The sequence below is a fragment of the Neolamprologus brichardi genome, chromosome 7, assembly GCF_056152115.1.
Source record: "Neolamprologus brichardi isolate AB-2024 chromosome 7, ASM5615211v1, whole genome shotgun sequence".
Taxonomy (NCBI): domain Eukaryota; kingdom Metazoa; phylum Chordata; class Actinopteri; order Cichliformes; family Cichlidae; genus Neolamprologus; species Neolamprologus brichardi.
The window spans coordinates 45,185,844-45,212,862 of record NC_142110.1 but is presented as its reverse complement, the minus strand read 5'-3'; the positions used below and the strand labels follow the sequence as shown (position 1 = coordinate 45,212,862).

Below are 27,019 nucleotides of genomic sequence, written 5' to 3'. Positions count from 1 at the left end.
AGCAGCGGGACGGGACGTTAACGGCAGAGCGGCTCAGCTAGCTAACGTTAGCCCCTCGGAAGCACGACCCTGGTCGCTGAGCGGTACGACTATGCTTGTGCACACGCTGTTTTCTTCCCTCAGTTGCCGCTCCGACTGCGTGAAAATGGGCACAAATTGCGTTCAGCTTTTCGCGGTGTAGTTTCGGAAAGGGCGGCGGCGGTGCAGATCCTCGGAATATATCTTACATTTCTGGATAGAGGAGTTACTATGAATGGAGGATAAATGTTGCCGAAAGCTGACAGCAGCAGTTTCGTCCTCTTCTCTCTTCTCTTCGTCCTCACCTTAACGGACCCACCACGGGCAGGTAAATAGCCTCTCCGAGTTGTTTTTCTTGTGCATGTATTCCCCTCGGGCTCCGCTAGAAAGTAGGAGAAACGGATTAGAGCTGGAGGCAGGGGGCGGCAGGTTCACCGGTGAGGCCTGCTCCACAAGCCGGGGACTCCGGTACTTTTTAACCCGTGTTCCTGCTGCTGCTGCTGCTGGACATTGGGGAGGACCCCTTTACTTCTGCTGCTGGCACTCTTGTTATGTTTAATCTTTTAAAGTAATGCCCACGAGCTTGAAATCTCTAAACGAAATTATAATTTATTTCACCTGAAAATCAAGTAAGGCTGTGTGTTGTTGTCAAAATAAACAAGGTCGCTTCGAGTCAACCGTCTAGTTTTGACCCTTTGATACAGCTCATAATCATTTATTCACTTAATTATGCTTACGCAAGGTGGAAACGATATTTTGGCTCAATCCAAAGCTTTGTAAACAATGTAGGTGTATTTAGGCTTCATACATTCCAGGGTTGGTCTCCGCTTCCGCCGTGAAGCCTCAATTTGAAATGCATGTCAGAGATTCATGCTCCTGCATCACTAAACCTGTCTCACATCATAGAGCTGCAAGCCCAGGCACATCGCACTACACACTGGTGTGATGACTAAAACGATACAGCTGTCTAAAGGAAACTTCTTAGTTGATGAATAGAGATTAAAGGGTAATGCGTCATATGTCTCTGTGGCAACATAAGCTCGTAAGCTAATACTCAGGGCCAGTGGTGCCACTATATGAATATAGTGGTCAAAAAAACATCTGTATAGAAAAATTCAGTTTAACTTCATTTATTGGATGTTTTGTCTTATTTTGACAAATTGCTTGCACTAAAAATCTGCAGCACATTAGTGCAGGGTGATGGTAAGGGAGTGTAGCCAGAAAAACACCTTTCTTGGATGATTATATATATATTAGATTCCACAAAAGACGGGGATTGTGTGTTGCAAAACAGTTTTCTAAAGCTGAGTTTAGTTGATTTAAGTTTAAATACAATAAAAGGAAAATGTTTGTTAAATCAGGTAACACAGGCTTTTTGCCTTAACTACATGCGCCCTGATCAATATCAAAAGTCACTGCCAAAAGCTCATTTTGAGCTAAAGGAACCCTGATTTATGTCTATTATTAACATCATGGCAGTATTTATGTTTTAAATATCATGGCACCCCTGCACAGGACACACTGTAACATTTGAAAAAGAAACAATCAAATCCCTAAACAAAGAAATGCATTTTTTTTTGTGTGTAAAACTACTCTCCATTTTAACACAATATTGTTTCATAGCTGTAAAAACCACCCAAAGTAAGAGATTATCAACTGATGTTTAGGAACAACCACTTTGACTTGTGTGTATTGTGTTGAAGAGATGCCCACTTAATAAGAACTAGTGCTGGGCTATACTTTTGTGTAATACCATTTTACACCCGAAGATGGTTTAGTGAGTCAGTGTAACCTTTAATGAGGCTTTTTATAATTGCAGCCTGGCACAAAAGAAACAGCAGTACCTAAAAAGAAATGCCAACAGTTAAACAGCAGCTCTTGTCTGAAAGTACCCGAGCACATCCACTGGTAAAATGCTGCCCCCTGGTGACAGTGAATAATTATAAAATACACCTGGAAGGTCATAGAAATCCAAACAGGTAAAAATGTTTATTATTTGTCTCTGCTGTAAGTGTAAACTTTTGTTTCAAATGCAGAGCTTGTAAGGTGCTGTTTAGATGTCAATTTGAGCAGGGAAAGGCCAAATGCGTCTTGTGGTTTGCTTTAATCCCGATCTTGTGATCCTGACATTCAGTTCAGACTATCAGTTCAGCCTCATGAATAAACACTTTATTGTCTGCCTTGATCCAAAGGAGAAACAATTGGTACACCAAACAGGGCGTGCTTTTTATTGCCCGGTCGTGTGGAGGTTTGTTCCCTGGGCAAATGTTTATTTATATTAGGAGTTTCCAAAGAGTACAGTCATGATTTTCTTAAATGCTCAGGAGTGAATGCATCATCTTGTGTTTTTATAATTTGGGCTGGCTTTTTTTGTCACTATTTCAACCATGACTTGGTCATTTGACTTGAGATCAAGACTGCGGGAGTATAACTCCAAATCTGAAAGTACATGTAAATAATTGCTTAAGACTTCCTGTTGTGGAGACATTAACTTGGTATTGATGTAACCCGCTAAACCACATCATCCTCATACATTTTTAACACTTATAAAGGGCATACCTGCTTTCTACATTTGTTTCACAGCTGACTCCAGCAAACTCTCAAAGGTTCAGATTATGCATTTTCCAATGAGGCAGGCAACACTGAAGTGTCACACATTTTAGGGCAAATGTATGTGATCGAGATCATCTCAATTGGCCAGCTGAGTTTCACGTGCAAATAAGGCAAATCATCAGGTTTCCTGCATTTGCATGATGGATAACAATACACGCTAGAAGCAGTATGTATGGTTAAGATAAAGCAGAAATGCACATGACAGGCCCAGTGGTTAGCATGTGTCCTGTGGGTTACAGAGACTAGAGGTGAACCGAGCTGTCTGAGAGTGAAAAACTTCAGTCTGCGCTATAAAAAAAGAGTCAAGAGGTTAAGCACAGCCAACAGCGTATAAAAGTGAACAGAGCTTGGTTGTTTTTGTGTAGTGTGACTGACACAACCATCAGCTTAAACTTGAGCTGCAGTCAGCTAATCTTTGGGTCTTGTCTGGCTCTGAGCAGCCAATTTGTGTTGCACTGTCGGCTGTTCAGTAGTCTGTTTTTCACAAAAAAATTGGCGGTGTTTCAACCTGTGCCATTTATCGTTTGAGGATTTTAACAGGTAGACTTGAAGTACAGCCACGCAATAATACAGTGATGCAGTTTATTGAAAGGTCACTGAGGCAAATGTTTGAAACATGACATGCGGGTAAAACAACTCTGCGTACGTGTATTCTGGCAGCTAGCGAAAAGCAGTAAATGAGATAATATGGCGCTTGAGAGAACTCGTGAAATTTGATGTCAACATTGTCCAGACATGAGGCTAAGTTATGGTTTCCATTTGGTTGTTTTATGGGGTAAATAGTGTCTATACGGGTGAATTACTTCCTTCTGCAGGATTGCTGTAAGACAGCCCTCATCCCCTTTCACATTTCTGGCTGTAGAGCAAAACTTTTTCACTTTGACACTTCTCGTCCTGGTTTGCTGGGGACTGCTTTTGTAGAGGAATTTAAAATAATATAGAAGTGACTCAAGGACTGATTTCATAAGGCATCTTATAGCTAACATGGTGAATTGGTCTATAGAGATAATCCGTATTGCCCCTTTGACACTACTTACTTTGGAAATAGTGTTAACTTTTTCTAATAACATTGTAGCTTCCAGTCACACAGCTCTGTTTACCATTTTAAATATTAAGTGTGTTTCACAGCTGAACTGACAGTGTTAGCACAGGAAAGGCGCTTTACTTTGGTTAATTATCACAGGAAGCTGGCCAGCAGTGCTTTCATGCACAAGGTGCGGATAAAAATATGGCTTGTTAATGTGAGAAGGTGCAATGAAAAAGAAATAAATGAATGTCCATACCCACACAGTGCTTTTAACGGCAAAGCTCAGTGCTGATATGAATCATCAGATGATGCAGTGTGTGCACAAAGCCGGTTCACTGTGCCGTTACACTTGAGCAGGACCGAGCTGGGGCAGTCTCATAGTCTTTATTGTGCTTTCCTGTCGGTTATATAAGAGATGCAGAGGCTCACTTCGCTCAGGGTAACCAGTGTTTGCTGATTCTTTTGTCAACATGTACAGATCATAAAATCCTGGAAAAAAGCGTCAGCAAGGGATGGGGTTTTTTGGTTGTTGTTTTTTTTTTTGCCCCTGTTGCCTTTAACTAAACTGAGATCTATGATTTTCCGACCTTGTGTTTTCCCGCAGCAGTAACAAAACAATAACTACCTAATCATTGTTATTCTGATATATGAACAGGTTGGATATGCACAAGCCCTGATTTCAGCTTGTAATGTCTGATAACCTAAAGCAGGCAGCTGCTGGCATCTTATTCTGATTCCAGTAGCATTTGTGGGTTTTCAAGCAGTACAGATACCAGATATGCACTGAAAGCATGAATACTGATGTGCACAGACAGCCATTATTCAAATGGAGCACATATGCTTGTATTTTATAGTTCTGAGGGAGCACATGTAGCTATATAAAGAGTCAGCCAGTAACAAGCTGGATTTGGCTTTGTTTGCTTCTTAGCCTTAGCAACAAGTCTTATTGCAATATTCATTAGTGGGAAATGTATGGGGAAAAATTTTTAAATTAAAATATTGTTCCCTGTCGGAGGATTTGTTACAATTATCTGGCAGCCTTGAAGGGAAGAGGAAAAAGCTCACATCCTTTTCTGATAAAGTGTTTATTCAGCTACACACAGCAAGAGGCTTGGTTTCTTTAGCAAGTCTGCAAACCTGTACATTATAAGGTAATTGGTTATTTCGTTTGTAATATATTTAATACACAGGAAAATGTTTCACAATAAAAGCCTGCACGTTTCAATAAACTGCATTGCTGGTGTCCACTGAAACATTAGGGATTTTGATTTGAAGCAGCTTTTATTGTGGCATATCAGAGGTTTTATCAGAGGTTTTATTGGGCTGTGTTTTATTTATCTTTCTGTAAATAAAAAGCATGGAAAGTCAAGGTGTCCTCATGATCAAATTTCAGGGTCGCCACTTCCCAAAATCCTATAACAACCAACAAGTTTCAGAGCTACTACCATAGCCTGTGGGTATCCACATAAAAGATCACACATAAGTCTGGATGTCCTTTTTTGTGTTTCAGTCACTGTTTGCAGTCTGACTATGAGTAAGGAGATTTTTATTTAAAGTCAATAAATAGCTGAATTGTCATTGGACCAAGTGTTAATGTGTTTGAGATTCATTTCAGCCAATGTATTCCTATTTTCCAAGTCTGTGCTAGTCAGTAAGACTCAAAATAGAAACCAGAACTGCTAATAAAAGTCTTGTTTGCTTCCTGCACATGGAGAATACTATATATCAGAAACTAGGGTCTCAAATTAGCATTTATAATGCAGGAAAATACCCCAAACAATTAAAAGCATTGCACCGGTCCAGAATGGCTGGTCCAAATTGCTCCAAAGATGAATTGACATCCAATGTGGACAATGTCTGATGTGCTTTCCTTCCATGTTTCTATGAGACTTAAAAGATGTGAAGTTGACAGAGTGCAGACATCTAAATCTACTTAAGACACCTAGGATCACACTCTGGAAAAAAAGGGATAATATTCAGAAACTTAATCACAGAGACAGGAAGTGCCTGAACAGGGACTCAAACCAGTGACCTGCACGTTACTAATCGGTTATTCGGACCTCCAGTCTCTCACTCGGCTTATCCCCCCAACACAGCACGCTCAAACTGACCCTGATCCCTCCCAAAGTGTATAAATCCCCCCTGTGGAAGCATTTAAAGGGGAAATCCCCTCACTTTTGAAATAGGATGGCCTGCAGTCATAATGTCATGACTTTAAGAGGGCAAATATGAGGGAATCTGAGCGAGGCTTCATTCAATGCACTGATTAAACTGGGGCATTAGATTAAAAAAAATCGGACTCTAAAACAAGCCTGCTTCCAACTAAGGGCTGTCACCTTCTGCCCCTGTTTGATTAAACAAAGCTTTTTAACCCATCTGCCAACAATTATTTATCATAAACTCAAGGATGAATTATTATTATTAGCTCCCTCTAATGTGTTTAATTGTTAATGTCTTTAAAGTTATCTGTCATTTTGACACACATTTAGGTTTGATGATGCACTCATTCCCTGGAGACTGAGATGTGTCTGTAATGCACCTCAATCCACTTAGCATTAACCAAGAGGTGACAGTTCTGTGTGAGATGGCAATTAAAACACCCGTGGACTGTGTGATCTTGTTAACCTTAAGGGTTACAGGTTCAGTAGCACTGCTTTGATCTAACATTAGCTTTCCTAAGCTTAAACTAACAACTCTGCTGCTGTTTAACCCTCGGACAAGCATTACACTAAAATATAGATGAACTGGTAGCTTTGTAATGCCTCCAAGAACAAATTGCAATGAATTCATCCCAGCCACAGTGTCTTTTTTTTTTCTACATCTTGCTTCCCTATAAAATAGGGATGTATAGTCCAGTACTAGAAAAAACTTTTTAATGCTTAAATCATGGTGTAAAGCCCAGTGAGAAGTTCCCACAGTGTTGTTAGTTTCTAAGAAATCCTTGTGCAGTAAGGTTGCAGCAATCAGAACTAGGCTTTCTGGAAATCCGGTGGTGTTGTTGGGCTTTAATGCTTGTTGCAAAAGAAAGGTAGCTAAATAGTTTGGCTATAAAAGTTGAAGTATGATGGTAATAAAGTCAGACATCTGGGAAATAACTTTTATTTTGAAAATCTGATATCAAAACTGACTCAACTGACAGCTTTTATTTGGGAAATCTGATTTTTTTTCTTGTAATTGCTTATTTATTTTGCGCCACCTGTAGTACAAATAAATAATACGTAACACTGAAGTCCAGTGTAGGTTGTAGTCGCAGCTGTGTTGATTTTCAAAGCTGGAGGTCTGGTTTTAAATTAAATAAGCTTTTTTTTTTCTCCCTTTCTCTCTCTTCTAAGAAAAAATAGCGTTGCTATATTTGTCAGGCAAGTGGGTGATGCAGCTCCTCTGCAGGTTTACATGACTACCTGTGTCCTCACAAACAAGGGGGTGGAGAGAACAGGTGACAGTAAGAAATAAAGAAAAAATCACGAGCAGCATAAAAAGGATAAAAAAATGTAACTTTTTTTTTAAAATCAGACTGGATTAAATGAAATATATTTTTACATTTTTTTTTTTGAAAGACGACACACTGATATACAGGCTAGTCACTTTATTATTTTTTTTTCTATTTGTTTCAGGTCCGCGGGTAGCTCTGGCAAGATTATTGTCAGGTAAGCACAGTATGTTTTTGGGGTTTTCAAGCAGATTTTCAATATAAGAGTCACCCTGTATTAAACTAAAAGTCCTTTTAAAGCAGTCAAATTTATATTTTAATATAAACCAGGTGGGCTAAAACAGATTTTAGTTATGTAGCACAGTCTGATCTCTAATGGGCAGGACTGTTAAATCTATTGTTGAAAATAATACCCTGTATTAAGGAAAGGAACTTAAATTTCAGTTTTTATTTTCATTCACTTCACGTCCTAGGGCTGTTCGATATAACGATATATATCGAATGACGATATAAAAACGTCTATTGCTTCATTTTACGCTATTGTTTGTTTCGTGGTGTCGTAAAATAAACTGTTTACGGCAATATTTTTTCATTATTTTCATGGTCACTGTAGTGGCTATATTAATTTCTTAAAGTTCTCTCTTTCTCTTATATTTAATATAACCACACTACGGACGGACAAGCGCCTGTTTTTATGCGTTGTCGTTAGAAACAACAATGATAAAACCATTGGTGTCCGCTTGTTTATTTTCCACATAAACCTTTCAGAATAAAGATCAAGATCCTGTTGAGACTTTTCAAAATAAACTGAATCACGTGAAAGAGCATGCAGAGTGTTTACGGATGAGAAGCAAAAAAGAGTCATCAGGTGCTAAAAAATAAACCTTAGACTCAAACGTTAGAACAGGCTTTTCCCCGCAGCACGCCGTGTAATAAATACTCACAAAGAAAGCGGCGGCCGTTACCACTTATGTCTAAAAAAGTATCGTTTCATGCATCGGTTAAAACATTCGACTCCAGGTACACGACGCCCAGCTGGAAACACTTAACAGAAGTATATGTACTTTCATATGACAGCTTAAGTAAAGGCAAGCGATATCCTGGGTATGTTGAACTTACCCTTTTCTATAACAATCTAAAAACAAGCAAATAGTGAGAAGTTATTGATCTGATGATCAGTAATGTTGACACTGCCCACTGAGCTGTTAAACTGAGCTTTCCCGATGCAGTTAATTTCATAGGCCGCTAAACAGACAGAACATAAAAGTTCAGTATTGTCTGCTGTGTGCCTTAGGCTTCTTCTTGAGTTGCTGTCATCACTGAACTGCTTGCAGAAGTACTGTTTTATCCTCAGCACTCTAATGTTACTGAATATCATGAAATACTCTTAGCAGCAGATTCTATTAATGTCAGGCTATAAACATAACGCAGTGGCTTGCAGACATGATGAAATGGCTCGGCAGATTATCTTCCTCCTTACAGTTGATCGACATCTCTGATAAAGTTTAAGAAATCCAAACATACATGATCGCTAGCGGCTGTGCCTTTTTTCCGCCCCTTGCTTAAGGGGCTTTTTCCGCCCCTTAAGCAAGGGGCTTAAGGGTCACTATTACTTCCTAGGCTGCGCACACACAGAAATGACACCACTACGTCAAAGGAAATACCAGACAAATTCTGTTAAAGTGGCAGAGCTACTCTTAGGACAGAGCTACTGTCCTAAGAGTACCCCTTGCTTAATAAGTAGGACAGTCACGATCACAGGAAGCACAGTTGATTGAATTTTAATTCAGTTACAGTTTTGTCTTCCACTCATTTATTAACATAATAACGTTGTGTGTTTTCCAATAATGCTCTTGTTTGGCCACAAAGTGCATCCCTTTCCTTTGCATTTGGCCTGTTGTGTTTTTTGTTGTCGTTGTTGTTGTTTTTGTTTTGAGCGTGTAAGCAGTTGTGTTAAATCATCCCATTGTCAATACTCACGAAGTAATGGTGATGATGATTTTTGCCGTGATCAAGCAGCTCTAATTGTACGTTTACTCATTCGCCATCTCAGACATCTTATTTTATTAACTGCCTTGAAAGCTCACACGGCGCCATTCAGACTGCTGCACTCTGAGTTTAAATGGTTTTCTCTTCTTAGGAAAAAGGCCTTGGTTATGTGCAGGTTTAACCACACAAACCCTCTTTTTTTGTGTGTATTTCAGAGCAGCGCTGCAGCCCCGGGCAGTTTGCCTGCCGCAGTGGGAAGATGCAGTGTATCCCGATGTCCTGGCAGTGTGACGGCTGGACAGCGTGTGAGGACAAGAGTGACGAGATGGACTGTCCCCGTGAGTACGGCTCACTTAAGCCCTTTCACACCCAGTCTGTTACCTAACACCCATAACATGATTGATTTTTGGAAAGACTAGCAACACCCAGAACCTTTTAGAACCTTTTCACGCTTGGATGATCAGACCACAGCTGAGCAGCTCTGAATACAGGTGTGGAGGATGTAGCGCAATCTAATCAAGCCAAACTGAGAGACGTTCAGGTGAATATATGCACAGATTTAGTATGCAGGGTAAATGGAAGTTTTCTGCAGGTGATCAGCCATCAGTGCCTCAGTTTGTAAACAAAGACGCTGCTATTCCATGTCATTAATGAGCAGTGCCATCTACATACAGAAGAGTTGATTGAGTGAGTGTGTACTAAGGAATACGATGGAGTAAAAGAACAGGATGAACAGGACATGTGCTTTCTCTTTGAAAGGGCATGGCAGCTCAGATCAATGAGAGGCAGCTGAAGGAAAATCAATATGTTTTTGTTTTCTGGGTAATCTCCTTCCATCTAAACCGGTTATCCAGCTCATGGTTGTAGGGAGGCTGGAGTTAACCTGCCTATCCCACCTGGCTACACCCTGGACAGGTCACCAGTGCGCCAGACCTGTGCAGGGAAGCTTTGTGGAGCCCACAGCTTACACTTAGTCTTGTGCTGGTGCATTACATGTTAATTACAGTGTGGTCGTGTCCTGGTGTTCCATGCGATGCCAGGCAATGTCAATGCTTTGTTGTGGTCAGTGTTCTTCGGGGGCTTGAGGGGACTTTTTCCATTTCTTTGTACACTCCCTCGTGTTCATTCTGATAGTTTCAACAATCTCCCTCCAGGAATTTGCTGATATTTGTGAGTTCTAATATTGATTATTATTCCTTACATTAAGGCGATGATTTTATGCTCTCACTGATAAAAAACTGAACCAAAAAGTAGCCAGACATACACAGGAATAATTGACCAATCAGAGTAGTTGTGGGCTGCATTAACCCGATGTGTGGTTCCATTTCTAGGGAGGTGCATGTAAGGCTAATGCGTTGAGTTTCGACATAGTTAGGTTGTAGATTTCCTGCTAAAGCGTAATCCCACAAAAACACGGATACATAGCAATTCACACACCATCCATAAACATGCTTTTGCACTACAGGAGACCGTTGGAATACTAACTGGGTCTGAACTGGATGAAGCCAGAATATCTGTTTCTTTCTTTTCTTGTTCAGAAAAATCAGGGCCAGCTGATCATGGCCACATGTCAGTGGGGTTTTTTTTTCACAGTGCTATTTTTGACACTGAGCATTCACACGTTTGGTGTTCAGTGTGTATGTATGTTACTCAGCAAGTTCGGAAGTGGAAAATTAGGAATTACATGTCACTTGGGTGAATATCGGTAGTATTGAGGGCCAGAAATATGCGGCGCTCAGCCTTAAGTTTTTCTACTTTGAACACATGCCATCTCTCCTTCTCATTCCAGATAACTGAGTTAAATTCAGCACAGTTGGCAGTAAAATCACCTGCCTTTAGCATTAGTAGATCAGGTTTTATGACAATTAAATACCTGTGTCCACTCCTGTCAGTGCACCTCTTCAACAGATACTGACAATAGCTTTGTTTTTATCACAGAGGTTTTTCCTACCAAACGTAAAAATAGTAAATCTTGGCCCTTGCGTCCCTGTCTGAACTGCAGCATGGCATAGTTGCATTTAATACAATAACCACCCACATAAACAGTCCTGTCTCACTAATTTGCTTTTGCTCAGCAGCTCAGATGTGGTTTTGTAGTCCTCATAGTCCCTCACAGTGAGTCCGCTCTATTGACAGCGTCAGATGGCAGGGGAAAGAAGGGTTAAAGGCTGAGTGGCTGCACATGTGTCTCTGTTTTTGTTTACTGCTGGTTCATCTGTCCCACACTGCATAGATGTCACTAAGCCTTTGACCAAAATCCTATTGTTCTCCGCTTAAATCTAGAAAGACCTTATCCCGAGATCTCTGACAGCATAACAGGAGTTAGTGAAAGGATTGAGTGCAGCATGTGACCTCCATACAGCAGCCGTGCACGCTCCGAGTTAACACTCCATGCCGGCACTGCTGTTAAACGATTAAGGGTTCACACTGAAGTCTATTCATTCTGCAGTAAAACCACATTTTTAACAGAACAGCTTAAGAAGTTGAGAAGTAATTTCCTTCTGCTTCTTTTTCTTTCTGTTTATTCAGCAGTAAAACTGGACAAGTTCATATATCTGATAGTCTGCATGTTTAGAGGGACGACTGCTGACCTTTTGTTTTTTTAAGTGTGAGCTTACTGAGAAATGCAAGCCTTACTCAAGTCACAGCAAGGGCTTATTGTCACGTCAATCAGCGGCTTGCTGGAGAGTCTTTGTTCTTGTTGGGGCATTTGACTTTTTTAATAACACTAAAAGGTGAAGCAATCCTTCAATCTTATAATAACAGCAGAGTGGCCGATGCAAGAAGAAACGTCTCAACTTTACAGTTGAGAAACTGAAAAGTGGAAAATACCCAGCTGAAGGCCAGTCACTGTATGCAGTGAAAATTGTGGCTACAGATTGTTGTCATTAGAGATGGACCGATCCGATATTATGTATCAGTATCGGTCTGATACTGACCTAAATTACTGGATCGGATGTCGGAGAGAAATAAAAAATGTAATCCGATCCATTAAATGTCACGAAAGCACCTCACAAAACTTGCGACATGGCGTAACTCAGCTCATAACCTTAGCACATCAGAGCAGTATGCGTCACGTGATAGAGCGGCTGTGGCGTGCGAGACCTCTCGGCGGTCTGGTCGAGCATTTGGAGCCTCGCTACCAAACCGGCATTTCATCTCCGAGAAAGTTAACCCAGAGAGAAGTAAAGCAAGTGTGTAAGTTCATCTGTGAATGTTTGTAAAGCATTCCCACGTTAAGCTTAACAACCGATCTATGGAACGACTGCCTCTCATTCTCTCCTGTTGCTACTTCAATCATAAAACTGATCAATGATCAGCTGATCAGCTTTTCTGTCGGGAGTCCGTCTCTCTTGTTAGTTTTTGGCCCACTTCTCACCAGAAAGAGGAAACCAGCGGCTAAACAACAGCAGCACGTTTAAGCTTGATAAGCTGTTGTTAGAATTTATTTAATATTACTTTCTACACCAGGATCCTTTTCTACGTAGCTGACGGCTGGTAACTGTGCAGGGGCGGATCTAGCAAAGTTATGCAGGGGGGCCGATAGGGCATGAACAGGGAAAAGGGGGGCATAAAGACATACTTTACTTTCTTATTCTCATTTAAAATGTCTAGCTTTTCCCTATTTTTTTCTGCTGGTAGTTGGCAACCCTGTTAGTTAGGTTGTTTAATATTTCTACTAAATACTCTTTAAAACACCAGAATTGGAAGGATTGAGCAGGTTTAAGTTTATTAGATTGATCAGTGTTGCTGAACTATGAAATATTTTGGGTGCAGTGTATTTTTTGCATACAGGTATAACAGAATAGCTTTAGTGTTTTGTTTTGTTTTTAAACTTGAGTATAAACTTGAAATGCAGCAAGATAAAAAAGAAGTTTTATTGATTAAAAATTACACTATATCGGATTCATATCGGTATCGTCAGATATCCAAATTTATGGTATCGGTATCGGACATAAAAAATGTGGTATCGTGCCATCTCTAGTTGTCATGAATCTCAGTGCAAAATCAAAATAAATGCTGTTATAAATGTAAACAAAGTGTATGCTCCTCAAATTTGGTGGTGTTTTTTCAGTTAAGTTCTTCAGTATTTGCTGTTTTTATAGCCTGCAGTTCCTTCCTTTTTGAAGCATCAGTCAAAAACAAAATCTCATTGAGTCATGTAACAGAGAAATAGTCTTTTTTTTATCTGCTACCCATTACTCCCTTCAGGGGTCGCCATTGTCTCACACCAGCCTGTCCTCTTTTCTACATCACCACATCCATGAACCTCCTCTGAGGTCGTCCTCTCTTCCTTCCTGCCTGCTCCAAATCCAGCATCCGTTGTCCAATATAGCCACCATCACAAAAAGCAACACACCTCTGGTTGTTGTGCCAGAGGTGTTTTGCTAATAGGGAAGTTGCAGAGGGCCCTCTGGTGGACAGATTATGCAGCATCAACACAAAAAAGCAGTTGAAGGCTGTTTCTCTTGTCTTTTCACATTTTAAATGCTCATTTATTAGCTGTTATAAATGCCAATATTGGTAAACACCTATTATCTGCTGATATATCATATGTGCTCTAAAATCTCCAAGCATATTTCCCGTTTTTAAATCTGATCTTTTTCTTCTACACTGAAAAAAAATTGGAGTGACATTTACTTAAAAAAAGCTAGGCAACTTTTTCCACACAGAAAGTGCTTGTAATCTTTACTCGGGCTATTTCTAAGTAATATTTACTTACTAGAACCATCTATTTCTAATGTGAAATACACAAGTAAATTGCACTGGCAATACTCATGTATAGATTGTAACTTTTACTCAGAATACCATTGCATCCAATTACAAAACCCAAGTGAACATTGCTGATATTTCTTTGTGTTTCTTACTCATCTTTTCTTTGTTATATTCTATGTAATTATTAAGTAATATTTATTATGAATGTACTAGTTAATATTAATCGAATTGAATAAATATTCTTATTATTCTATTAAATAATAAATCAATATTTTCCAAAACAAATATTTGCAGCTTAAGGGACACTTTTATTTCACAGTTGAAATGGCATAGATATATTTAAAATATCTACATAACATTATAACCACAAAAAACATGGCCATAGAACTTCTTGCTCGCAAATTTCAAAACAGAGCATATACACATATACAAAAAAACAACAACATGCTATTCAAAAACTCAGTGTGCACTGTCCCCTTTCTTCTAATCAACTTTCAGAACACATACATCAACTCTGTCCATTAACAGTTGCAATCACTACCTTTGCAGACATTCTCAGAACGTTCAGGACAGAAAGAACTTGTATAAAACTGACCAACACTTGAAATCACTGTCAGAAAACAGACAAAATGCAAACAAATTAATTGTGCTGGACAAAAGCACAAATAACACTGGAACACTCACGCTAAAAGTTTCTTGTGGAGAGACTGGACCTTTGGTGACATTCTAAGGATGTCAAGCTCAAGAAACAGCTTCTGAAATACCTCAAACGTATATTTCAGTTTCAGTGGGTAACTTAAGTTGACAGCATAGATGACACCCATGAGCAGGAGGCAAGCGTTTGTCACACTTCCGCAGTCCTCCAGAATTTCTGTCCCCTCAATGATGACCGACACGTTCACAGGATCTTGGTTTTCCTGTGCCACATTGGGATGGATTACGATGATCTTCATCATGTGATTACTGCAGTCCTCTTTCAATGCTTCTTGGCTGACGTCCTGTGAAAACAAACAAACCACAATTAGAAATAACTAGAATAGATTCCAAGTAAAAGAAAAGGTTAAGAGAAAAAAAATGTAAAAATAAAAAAAGAGGTCTACTCAATTTAGTATACTCAAATCAAACAATATTCATATGGCACTTTTCATACGTAAAGTTACAGAATGTGCTTCACAGAGGCTGACCCTGAGACAAAGAAAATCACTTTTGGGGGCCATCCAGCCTGGAGCTGTCCATGGGACGGCACGCGTGTTGGTAGACCAGAACCATTAAATCATTAAAATAGGTTATAAAGGTATAATCAAATTAAATACTCTTTTGCTCATAAAATAAAGTTAATAAGTGATCGTTAAATAGTCAGAAAAAAAAATCAGACAAAAGGCAAGTTAAAGTTTAAGGCAGATAAGATAAAGATTAAATATGATTTAAAAAATAAAGGGTAAGAGCATAAAGATTTAAGAAATTAGTTAAAAGCCTGATTAAAAATATTAATCTTGAGTCTTTTTTAAAAAACATCACGAGTGTAGAGAATCTTTGACCTTCAATATATCATCACAAGTGAAGACCAGATTATAAGGTTAGACAATAATTTTAATACAGTCATTATGATCATCAGATACCTGATGGTCGTTGATCAGCTCCTCTCCACTCTCTCCAAGATACTCAACTAAGCAACGAATGATAATGTCCCTTCTGCCATCGACATGATGCTATTAAACCCAAAAAGAAAATTTATTGCAGAAAATACACAACATAACATATGTAACATACATACATAACAGCACATACAGATGTAAACAGAAAGTTACCCATGGAGAATGTAAGCCTGCAGCTACATTCTAACGTTGTGAAGTGTGCAACTTAACATGAATTTCTCAACGATGTGTGTTAAGACAAGAGTCCAGTGCATGTCATAATCTGTGGGTCCAGAAACTGTCTCTGCCCAGTGAGGAAAGTTTTCTGCCTCATCACTGGACATGCAAATGAATTTTTCGCAACATATCAGTACCTCCTATCACAATATTAACCAGTCAAGGACAGGAATTCCCACAAACAAGAGTAATATTTTGGGAAATAATTGTATTGGAGTCTATGGGCAGCAGGAAGGGATCTCGCTGCACTCAGAGGGTCACTTTGAAAATTCTGTAAATTTCTCTGCTTTTGAGCGCATATTAAGGGAGAGATGACAGGTATGTATACACTTGTAGAGACAATCATGTGCATAAATTGTTAATTGTGGCCACAGTGTCAGGATCAGGAGAACAGTTTCAGCCAACACAGACACTGATCAGATTAAAGGACAAGTTCAGTATTTTACACTTAAAGCCCTGTTTTCAGTTTATGATGAAATCGAACGATTTTGATTGAAATTTGGACACATGCTGCTGGCCCGAGCTTTTTTGGTTTCTGTGGTAGCACACCCCCACCTCCACAATGGCTTCATAGGTGCACTGGAACAATCCTTCCTAAAACGCATAAAACTGTCGTTTACCAAGACGTGAAACTCACCGAGTGGTCAGGAGTGTTCACTGATATGTTCACACAAAAATCGCTGCAAAAGATACTTCCCAACTGGTTTTTATTGTAGTTTTTGTCCAACTCCATTGACTTGTATTAGATGTGCTGTGATGTACGGTATTAGTCCGCCGCTATTCTATTCTATTATTCAAGCTCTGTACGGAAGAATGTACAGGTGTGAGGCGTTTGAAAAAATAGGTCCACAGTTTTACAACAAATGGTAAAACACCTGTTGGAAAGCATTTTTGCAGCGATGTGTGTGAACATATCAGTGAACACCCCTGACCACTCAGTGAGTTTCACGTCTTTGTATGAAGACATTGTGGAGGTGGGGGTGTGCTACCACAGAAACCAAAAAAGCTCGGGCCAGCAGCATGTGTCCAAATTTCAATCAAAATCGTTCGATTTCATCATAAACAATCTGAAAACAAAGCTTTAAGTGTAAAATAACAAACTTGTCCTTTAAATAAGAGTGATACATTCTCAGTGTGTATGACCTCATCTTTTCCATTAGATTATGTAATTAAAATAATTTAAAATTTTACCTTATTCAGTGAGTCCAACATTGTTTTTATTTTGGTCCCTGCAGTCCCACCCTTCCTTCGAAATATCTCCAGGAGTTTGGTGGTGTACCCGTCCAATCTGGACAAAAACGTTCGCTCCAGATGAATTGTGGTTATTCGCTTAAACTCCTCTTTGATCTGAAATGAGAGATAAAAACACAAAATGATGTCAAAGATGACTCATGAGATCTCACATACACTTAGTTGCTGCATGAACAAGAACTGGATTTACCTGATTTTCACAGAACAGAGAAGGCCACCTCTCTAAGAGGTCTTGGATTGCGGGGCAATCCTTGACAACCTCTTTTCTTCTCATAGCGAAAGACTTCTCCATTTTCTCATTAATTGCCCTCTCATTGTGCTTCTTCTTCATTTCCTTCAGCAAATCTAGTCTCTCCATCTCTAAGGTTTCCTCAGTCTCACCGAATGGCAGTGGTGGCAGATAGTTGACTTCAGCTTTTTTTGCCCTTCTAAAGCCTTTAAGTGAACCCTCTTCACTGGAGCATCGTCTCTTCAGTGTGTTCACCTCGAGCTCTGGAATGGCTAATTGGCGACCTCTTAACTTTGCCCTGTAGTTGCCCATTTTATACTTTATCCTCTGTTGCCAACCATATAGGCCATTAAAAGACCCTGGCTCTTTGAGGCATGGGTATTTTGCTACCAAGGCTTCAGCAACAGCTAAAATCTGGACACCAGTTGGATATGCTGTGAAGCCAAATATAGTCTCTGCAAGCTTCTCAAGAATGCTACTAGTTACGCTTGGGTTGTTCAAAAGTGTGCCATCATTTTCATAAGCTTGCTTTCCTGCTTCCAGTGCACGGTCTATATCATAAGAGAAGTCTGGTATTTCAAACTTAAATGGCCATGGCTTAGACCTGTAGGATGGTCCACTCTCATCTGGGGAGGACAACAGGATTGTGTCGCATACAGATGAGGAGGAGCTTGCTTCTGTAGATAGTGGAACTGGAGATTCGACTTCTGACATGTCCACAGTAGTGAGACTCAAGATTACTGGTTCAGTTTTTACTACTTTGAGGTTAGCTTTATCTTGTACTTCCTCAATCGAGGTCAAAGTGAAGAACTGACCGTCGAAATCCATGTCCTGGTACATAACAGTGAATGGTCCTGTAATATCAAATGTCTCTCGAAGAACATCATTGAGGTCCTGAAGTGTGCTTGGGATGCCTGCAGGTAAAAGTAGTTTGTGGACATCATCCTCCCCAAAAATTATCCGCAGTTTCGCTGAGGGTGCCATATCAACAGGAAGAAGCTGCAACAACAGAGAAGAGAAATACACAGACATTTATTCACTCCTCACATTTCAAAAGGATAGGCAAATGTGGTGCTTTAAAGTTGTCAGGCGTCTTCCTGCAAGGGTGTATGAAGCCAAAGGATAAAAATCTTTAAGCTCTCTTTGCTCAAGTAACTGCACACTCCCTGTGTTCTCCAGCTCATAACTCCTCAGGTGTTCATTGTACCATGTATTTTGTTGTCTCACGAAAAAAGTCAGTTTGTTACAAATCACCATTATCTGTAACACTTCAGAAAAGTCAGGCAGTCCTGCAGTGGAACCACAACACAACAACATTCCCACTGCATAGTTGGTGCCTAAACTGCACACATTATTGGCAACATGCACAGCTGTAACAGCAGGGAATTTGCATTTCACCAGGTCTTTTAGATCATCCTTAAGCACATCTAAAGAGACCTCTGTTGTTTTTGTGACTGCAAGTGATGGTTTGACAGAATGTGATTGATGATATGCAACCATGAGCTGGTGCTTATTTGCAAGGGACAGCAAAATATTCCTGAAACAACCAGTGTGTCTGACCACCTTCTTGAAAAAGCTGTGTTTGGCCTCGAATCTCATTGTCCAGAGGGCAGCCAGGGGGCCAAATTCCCGAATGAGCTGAGGATAGTGCTCAAGGAAATGGTGCTTGGGAATGAGCTTATGTTGGGGGAAAACATCAAGGAATCTGCTTCGGTGTTCTGAAATGATGCTGTCAAGATAGCAAATGCTTTCTTCAGTATGGGCTCGAGACATGACAAGGTCCACAATGTCTTTCAGTGTCATCAGCATCTGCCATACAGGCTCTTGTTGGGGTACTTTTAAACCTATAATCAGAGGCAAAAGACGTAATAAGCACCAATTTTCATGTGCGTTGCCCCCTACTGATTTTCGAGTCGAAAAGTTAGCAGGAATGAGATGAGGGCGATTTGTTTTATCACTCCACTTGTATGGGAAATTGGAAATGGCATCATTCAGTTCCATGAGAGAAAAATATTTTTTCTTGATCAAGTTATCAAATGCCAAAGCCAGTTCCACTGGAACAATGCCCTCCAGCAGATCATGTAAAACATCTGGAGGGTAACCAGATGTAACATGAAAATGCTCAAGTTTTTCTGACAATGCACACTGTTTTTTTACACCATAACAATGAGGGTGATCTGGACTAGACACAGCTGTCTGTACATGCAGTGTATGTTGATCTTTGGTTCTTTGATGAAAAGACCCAGATCTCACTTCATTGGACTGAAACTTGGATCGCTCCCCAACACAAAACCGGCAGATGTATGACCCTGCAAAGCTTTCGACAAATCCTGCCACAGAGTGCGCCCCCAAATTATCTGCCACCACACTGACCACAGTCCCTTTGATGGCTTTCCCTAACGCTGGAACAAAAAGACCATCTTTCTCCAAGCTTTGGATATCTGTTAACAGTGGCTCTAAAACTCGCTGGAATCCAAACTGCTTGGTGTCTTCAGCCTTACACAGAATTGCAAGGTAGATTGATGTCAATGTGGAACGTAACTGCACCGGAATGTTTCCCAACACCCAATAGACAGCTGTGACTTTGTGCTTTTTTCGAGATGTCCCAAGAGGATTACATACCTCAAAGTCATCAACGTACAGGATGAGACTCACTCTGTTCTCCTCTACAGAGAAAAACTTGTTGTTTTGATAGTGAGATCCATCACGAAATGTCTGGTACTTAAAGTCATTTTCAGTTTTTTTTTCACCTTCAAATGTGTTTTCTTGAAAAGACTTACTTAGGACCTGCACCAAGGAGGGCAATATTGGGACATACTGGAAGGTTTTGCCCCTTTTTTTATCAAGTATGTGTTCTTCTGGTTCAACAACTGAAAAATGCTTCTTCATAAATTCTCTTCTCTTGTAATAAGTTGTGAAAGGGCCACCTGTCCCCAAGGCAGTACTTATAGGGTGTGTCTCACAAAGATTTTTCACTAAATCTGAGATAATGGCTGGATCCAGATCACAATTATGGCTTTTCAAGGTGGACACCACCACATCTCTTAAAAGTGGACCAGATGCAGAGGTGGATATAAACTGAAGCTCATCTACTATTTCATCAATGCATTTGTTTGGGACATTGAACATGCTTTCTAACTTTAAAAATAGATGGCCAAATTTCTCTTCTATATCTTGAGACAACTCCTGTGTTTCCCCATCCCAAAGTTCTAAGCTCTCTTCCACACAGGTCTCATCCTGAGCAAACATGGGTTCATTAGGTTTGCTTTTTAATACTTCAGTTTTAAAATCCTCAAGGGTGTGTGACTGGTGTTTTCTGTGTCTATGTGTAGCAAAGGTGGAATAAATATTTGTACTGAAGTTGCAGTTTTTGAAGACACATGCAACTACTTCAAACTTCCTTAAGTGGTTGTTAAGATGCTCAAAATACTGCTTCTCTGAATTAAAAAAAACAGAGCAGCAAAGTAGACAAGTAAATGAAAGAGGTCCACTTTGTGTGACCATCTTCACATGGTGTCGAGACAAATGGGTCTTAAGGGCATTAAATGTTTTAAACGAGCAAGGGCAATCAGTGTGAAGACAAGGGACTGACTGGCTGCGACCACCATTTCCATGCTTTAGTCTGTAGTGTTTTAACAATCCCAACCTCTTCTCTGACTCAAAGCTACATATCTTACACATCCATCTCATGTTGTGGCACCTTAAACAGACAAATTGACCATCTCAAAATTAAACCAAACTGCCACACAAAGAAATTATGTGACAAGTTAAACCTAATCGTTACTAATTTGATCTTACCTTGTGGAGTTCAAATTAGCAGTCAGAAGGTCCTATGTTCTGTAAAAAAAAGAAAAAAAAGAAAAGAAAAGAAAAGAAAAAAGGTTATCTATATGCTTTTCAACTAATTTCTACTAACTCAAGGATGCACACTGATTTTTTTTTTTTTTTTTAAACATATGTCAGCTCGGTGTCAAATTTAAAACAGGTCAACATGAAGACTTGAGTGAAATTGAGTGCGTACATCGTTTTTGTTTTTTGTTTTTCAAAATACACCTCGTAGCAGCGGTGCAGCAATTATTTTAAACTGGACCGTGGTCGTTTTATTCACAAAGACGTTAGTTAAGGCAGCAGGCGTGTGTTGTTTAGGTGGCCATCTAAGCTGTAAAGTGCTGTGGGAAATTCTGGACATACCTCCTGCCAGGAAAGTTAGTTAGCAAGTCTAGCAGGAAAATACACTATTTGCTAGCGCAGCTGCTTTCAGTGCGGAGAAACTGACTTAAGTAGGTGAGACAACAGGAACGTACAAAGTTTGCCCGCTTAAAACTTACATTCATGGTTCCACTTCTTCCCGTTTCCGTCAAGTCTACCAACCGCCGAAATGTGGACCATGGTATGTCTGAAGAAAGACCGCTCAAATGTGGGGAGGGGCTTTGACGTCATGCTCCGAATGCAGAGAAGGTGGCCATATTCACTGATGTCACTCCATTACATTTTACTTGGAAATATCAACTAATTAAGCCAATGAATTGGTTTAGTGAATATTACTTGGATTGAATGATTCAATTTACATACAAAACTGAGGACACATAATTACAAACAATCCTCAAGTAATGCACTACAAGAAAAACTGCTATTTTAAAGTAATAGCACTGAATTTGTATTTTTTTGTAAAATTTATATAGCTAATTGAAATAATAATTACAGGGCCAAAAAAACATTTTTTTCAGTGTAGTTTATACTAAGAAAAAGTAGTAAAGATGCCACAATTGAGACAGTGTGCTTTCTTTATAGTTTGTAACATACCTACGTACTTTATTTTCTTACTAGCTAGTCAAAGAGTAGCAAGAGATCCATCACATTAACAACTTTGTCATTAAAAAGTGTATATTATATTGTGTTGCACATAGACAGTACTGGGGTGCTTCCCTCAGTCTAGACTTTAGTCTCTGTGAACTCCTGATAAAACACAGTAGAGGATGCTATCTGCACAGTCAGCAAAGCATTGCTTCTGCTTTCATATTCCTCAGATTAGAATCAGCCTCAGTATATATTTTAATTTCACTGATGTGTGGTGGTTTTGACTTCTAAATATTATCGCGGGCTGTTAACAATTATCCTACACACTGAAAACACCATCTGTTGTTCTCAGTTACATTTATTATGGCAGAACATACAAACAAGTCCACTTTTTTAACCTTTTTGTCTTCATTTGTGCTGTTATAAAAGAGGAGAGGTTTCGTTATGGCAGCGGGTACGACCAGGTGGAAGACGTCATCGGTGTGGCTCAGCCGGTGCGCTTCAACAGTAAGCGTCTCACTTTGCTCTCAGCAGGTTTATTTGAATCGAATCTGCATGGCGATCATGTGCTCACTCTTGTCTTCTCTGTCTGCAGAGAAATGCCCCAGCGGGTGGCATCACTACGAGAAAACAGCGAGCTGCTACAAAGTGTACCTGAAGAACGAGAACTACTGGCAGGCCGTGGATACGTGTCAGAAAGTCAACGGCTCGTTGGCCACGTTTGTGACCAACGAGGAGCTGCAGTTCATACTGAAGATCGAGGTGGACTTTGACGATAAAGTGTGCAGAGATCAGTGCAAGTAAGTTTTCTTTATTGCCACAGAAATAAGCTGTCAGGTTTCAGTTCCTGAACAGAGATCTCATTTCAGTCGTTAAACTTCCGCATTAATTCTGGTTTGTTTTTGTTTTTTTAATAAGGAAGATATTGCAGTGAAGTGTGTGTGCTTGTTGTTTTAGATGTTATACTGCTCTGTAGCTGGTTGCAGGCCATCTAGTGGCTGGTAGTAGCTAATGCATAATCACTAGACATGGTGTAAGTGGTGTTGTTTGTTTCAGATTTTGGGTGGGTTACCAGTATGTGATCACCAATCAGAGCCACTCCTTGGATGGCCGCTGGGAAGTAGCATACAAAGGTATAAAAGATTCAGCTTTATGAAATACCTACATGTGCTGTTTGTCTTCTGTAATTTATTTTAATGCTTTAATGTGTTAATTGTTTGTGTTCAGGCTCTATGCAGGTGTTTTTGCCTCCTGAGGGTCTGAAAGACTTGGGGGAGGCCTCCGCCACCCAAGACAATGTCTTCTGTGCGCAGCTGCAGCGCTTTCAGTACAAAAGCATGAACGAGCGAGGCCTGCACAGCTGGCACGCTGAGAACTGCTACAAGAAGTTTCCATTTCTGTGCAAGAGGAGTATGGGTTAATTTTCTGTTTGTTATCAAAAATGTGTCAGTTATTTGCTCCGCTGGGGCCATGTGTTTATTTTGATATTCTCTGTGCCACAGGGCAAACGTGCGTGGATATAAAAGACAATGTCGTAAACGAGGGCTACTACTTCACCCCCAAGGGAGACGACCCGTGTCTCAGCTGCACGTGTCATGACGGCGAGCCTGAGATGTGCGTCGCCGCGCTGTGTGAGCGGCCACAAGGCTGCCAGCACTTCCGCAAGGATCCCAAAGAGTGCTGCAAGTTCACCTGCCTCGATCCAGGTACTACCACCGCATCCAAACACATCTCACTGGTTACAAACCACCACCAGTGTGTAATGATCATCAGTGATTAGAAGCCTTCCAGTGCTCGTAGTCCTATAAGATGTTATTCTGCATTACGATTCGTCACCTACACATTTTTACACTGTTTGATATTCAGTATATTAAGTTACATGAGTCAGGAGGATTCAAATTGCCTCATTTATATAAACAATTAGCTCCTGCTTCTCTTCTAAATAGTGCTGCAAGAAAAAGATGTGTTGTTTGTGTTGTTTAATGTGCAAATTGTGTCACATTCACACATAAACGGTGCAGAATTTCCTTCAAAGCTCAGCAAAAGAAAGTTTTTAACTAAGTACGTTTGCAAGGACATATCCTGATTTGACTAGATTTTTCCCGTCTTCTCCGTCAGATGGGAATAGTCTGTTTGACTCGATGGCCAGCGGGATGAGGCTGATCGTCAGCTGCATCTCGTCCTTCCTTATCCTCTCTCTGCTGCTCTTCATGGTACACAGACTCCGTCAGAGAAGGCGTGAACGCATCGAAACGCTGATTGGAGGAAACTGTGAGTAAAGTGTTGCAGCACTAAGATCCAAAGTTTACACCTGTGGTCACTTTTTAATCTTTGTCTGTATGAGGAACGATTTAAAATGCTGAGATAAAAATCTTCCTTTCTAAAAATGAAAACTCATAAGGATGGCAAAAATGGCCACAAACAACAGTAAATAAATAAATAAAATAAATGTTGAAATTAATTCTAAATATTCATATTTATGTTTTAAGCTACTTATTTTTATTAATTCATTTAATTTTCCCTCTAGTTTTATGCTTTATACATCTAAAATGTATTTGTTTGTTTTTTATTTATATTTTACATTTATTTATATTTTTCTGCAACTTCATACAAATGAGGGTAACAACAGTCTCGGCTGTTGCTGCAGTCACATTGGGGAAATTGGTTGTTGGAGATGGCAGCACAAAGTTTTTGTGACAACTTACAATCTTGTTGTTTTTGAAGTGGTTGCTTTGGAAACGGAAACCAGATCTGCGACCACTCTCGGTCAGTTGCCATCTTCAAAGCATCTTAAGTGCGATAAAACAGCAATAAGACAGAGATGATAATGCAATCCATTATTATTATTATTATTATTATTATTATTATTAGATGGTCTGAATAATCCAAAAAGCTCACTTTAAATGCACCTTAAACTTTAAACTCTGCTTTAATCTCAGTGCACCACTTTAACCTTGGAAGACGAGTCCCAGGCTTTGACTACGGCCCGGACGCCTTCGGCACTGGCCTCACTCCCCTGCATCTGTCCGATGATGGGGAGGGAGGCGCTTTTCATTTCCAAGAGCCTCCTCCGCCTTATGCAGCCTACAAATACCCCGACATCCAGCATCCTGACGACCCCCCTCCTCCATACGAAGCCTCCATAAACCCAGACAGCCTCCTCTACGTGGACCTCGGTAGGCGCACGTCCTTTTCTCTTGTTCTTTACAAACATCTTCATGTGCGGAGTGATAAACGCTCTCGTTTCCCACTTCTCTGTCTGCGTCTGTATCTTCAGGGCATGGTGGGGTTTCCATCGTGCCGAGCCAGATGAACGCCATGGGTGACGGGCTCCAGGCCAATATTCCCAACGCGACAGGCCCGGTGCCAGACTCCGCGCCGTCCTGTCAGGAGAGGGAGGACTCCATAGACAGCAGCACCCTCCTGGTGGGGCCCGACACACCGACAGATGGCCACGCCCCCGCCTCCATGCCTGCAGACTGCGCCTCCTCCCTCAGCACCGTGGTATAAGACTGTGGGCAGACACCTGCACATTACCCACAGTTGGAGGAGGGTCGTAGATGTTTTCCGCACCAGGAGCACAAAATGCTGACTGCAGAGAGGACAGTTACAGTTTGTACAGACTCATCAGAGTGTTTTTGTTTTGTTTTGTTTTGGGTTTTTTTAAAGACAATGACATCTGAAGGAGCAAAGAGACAAAAACTCTACATCCAGGCCGAGAAGGCCACACTTCTGCTTTTAGCCCAGACTGAGAAAAGCTTTTCAAACATCTCAAAACGGGCCTGTTGGTCATAAAAAAACAAAGCCCCTAGTGTAAATACACCCTTTGGTCAGATTTGTAACAGCACGAGGAAAAATAACCGCATACGGACAGAAGAGCCAACTTTTGTTTGTGTTTGCGGCATACTTTCAAACACATACGTATCAATCAGTGTTCAGGCTACGATAACTTTCTCATCCACCCCACAGTCTGTCGCAGCGCGTACAGAAACTGTCCCCTGGCGTTTATTAGTCTGACACACGAAGCTGTCTTCCTGGTTTTTAGAGCAAGTTTGCAGAAAAACATGTTTTGTAGTTGAGAGGTTCAACCTCGCGAGATACGGCTAAATTTCCTGCTGTGGGGTTTTTATCGGGCGAAGCTGACATGTGGCGTGGTAGTGTCAAAGGATGTTGTGCTCTTTTTTTTCTTTTTCTTTTTCTTTTTTTGATAATAATTTATGGCTGCAGGTCGTTACCTTGATTGTTTAATTGTGGGATAGATATAGGCTGATTTTCTTTCCCTGGCCATCAACAAAGCGACAAAGGCTTTATGAGTGTATATGTGAAGATCAAATTTGAAAAACCAAAAAAAAAAAAAAATCATTTATGAGATAAATGCTCCAATCATTAAGTCGTATAATCATCCAGATGGTCCCAGAGTTGCTTCTGTTTCATCACCAACTTTTTCCAGGATAATTCTGCATTTTCTTAGTGATTTAATTCCTCCCTCGGTTGGCTCAGGCGCGTTTCTGTGCTATTCTTCGTGCAGTTGCAACTCCGTTACTGAGGTTTGTTTTCCGTTAGTGATGGGATGTCAGCAACTGCAGCGGCGGGATTTTTTTTTTTTTTTTTTAATGTGTCAGTGATGAGGGTCTGTATACTTGGGGAGAATTACGGTGTCAATCATCAGAGGAGTAATCGTCTGCAGATCAGAGCTGACCCACAACCACCAGCATCCAAGCCGCTCATGATCTGCCTCGAGGAGGGAAAAACGGCTTAAACATGTCAGACTGTGCACATCTGTATAACTTATGTTTGAATGTATTGTATGTAAAAAGAAGTTGGTTTTTTGGGGGTTTTTTTTGCTTGTTTTTATTTTATTTTTTTTTGTTTAAACTACCCCCCCCCCCCCCCCCTTTTTTTTTTTTTTTTCTTTACTTTGACAATCCACAGTGGATTATCCAAGAAACAAAATCATGTTCACAGAAATTGTGGAAAAGTGTTCATGTGTGTTTAGGAAATGATGTATTCAGTTTGATTTTTCTTATTATGTTTTTTTTTCTTATTTTAAATCAAGTTTCTTTTTCTTTTTTTGCGTT

General features: G+C 40.2%; 2 protein-coding genes across 2 annotated transcripts; one reads left to right on the top strand and one right to left on the bottom strand.

Annotated features, from left to right (window-relative positions):
- Positions 1-135: 135 nt before the first annotated feature.
- dgcr2 (DiGeorge syndrome critical region gene 2) lies at positions 136-26,841 on the top strand. Its single transcript, XM_006788856.3, has 11 exons — positions 136-346; positions 7,273-7,305; positions 9,293-9,415; positions 22,371-22,448; positions 22,537-22,741; positions 22,998-23,074; positions 23,169-23,351; positions 23,444-23,647; positions 24,060-24,212; positions 24,881-25,117; positions 25,219-26,841. The coding sequence occupies exons 1-11, from the start codon at positions 265-267 to the stop codon at positions 25,449-25,451; spliced, it is 1,608 nt and encodes a 535-aa protein (XP_006788919.1). The 5' UTR covers positions 136-264; the 3' UTR covers positions 25,452-26,841.
- LOC148102175 (uncharacterized) lies at positions 14,099-21,527 on the bottom strand. The gene is made up of 6 exons (XM_087844472.1): positions 21,473-21,527; positions 20,943-20,981; positions 17,106-18,143; positions 16,856-17,011; positions 15,413-15,502; positions 14,099-14,791 (listed from the first exon to the last, which is right to left on the bottom strand). The coding sequence occupies exons 3-6, from the start codon at positions 18,126-18,128 to the stop codon at positions 14,474-14,476; spliced, it is 1,587 nt and encodes a 528-aa protein (XP_087700598.1). The 5' UTR covers positions 18,129-18,143; positions 20,943-20,981; positions 21,473-21,527; the 3' UTR covers positions 14,099-14,473.
- Positions 26,842-27,019: the final 178 nt, after the last annotated feature.

What these genes read in the sequence shown, in the direction of transcription:
- dgcr2 (XM_006788856.3), top strand. Translation starts at nt 265, where the DNA reads ATGTTGCCGAAAGCTGACAGCAGCAGTTTCGTCCTCTTCTCTCTTCTC. An exon ending in AACGCTGATTGGAGGAAACT is followed by an intron (nt 24,213 to 24,880) that starts GTGAGTAAAGTG and finishes CTTTAATCTCAG; the next exon opens with TGCACCACTTTAACCTTGGA. An exon ending in CCTCCTCTACGTGGACCTCG is followed by an intron (nt 25,118 to 25,218) that starts GTAGGCGCACGT and finishes CTGTATCTTCAG; the next exon opens with GGCATGGTGGGGTTTCCATC.
- LOC148102175 (XM_087844472.1), bottom strand. Translation starts at nt 18,128, where the DNA reads ATGGCACCCTCAGCGAAACTGCGGATAATTTTTGGGGAGGATGATGTC. An exon ending in CTCTGTTCTGTGAAAATCAG is followed by an intron (nt 17,012 to 17,105) that starts GTAAATCCAGTT and finishes CTCTCATTTCAG; the next exon opens with ATCAAAGAGGAGTTTAAGCG. An exon ending in TGTTGGACTCACTGAATAAG is followed by an intron (nt 15,503 to 16,855) that starts GTAAAATTTTAA and finishes TGGGTTTAATAG; the next exon opens with CATCATGTCGATGGCAGAAG.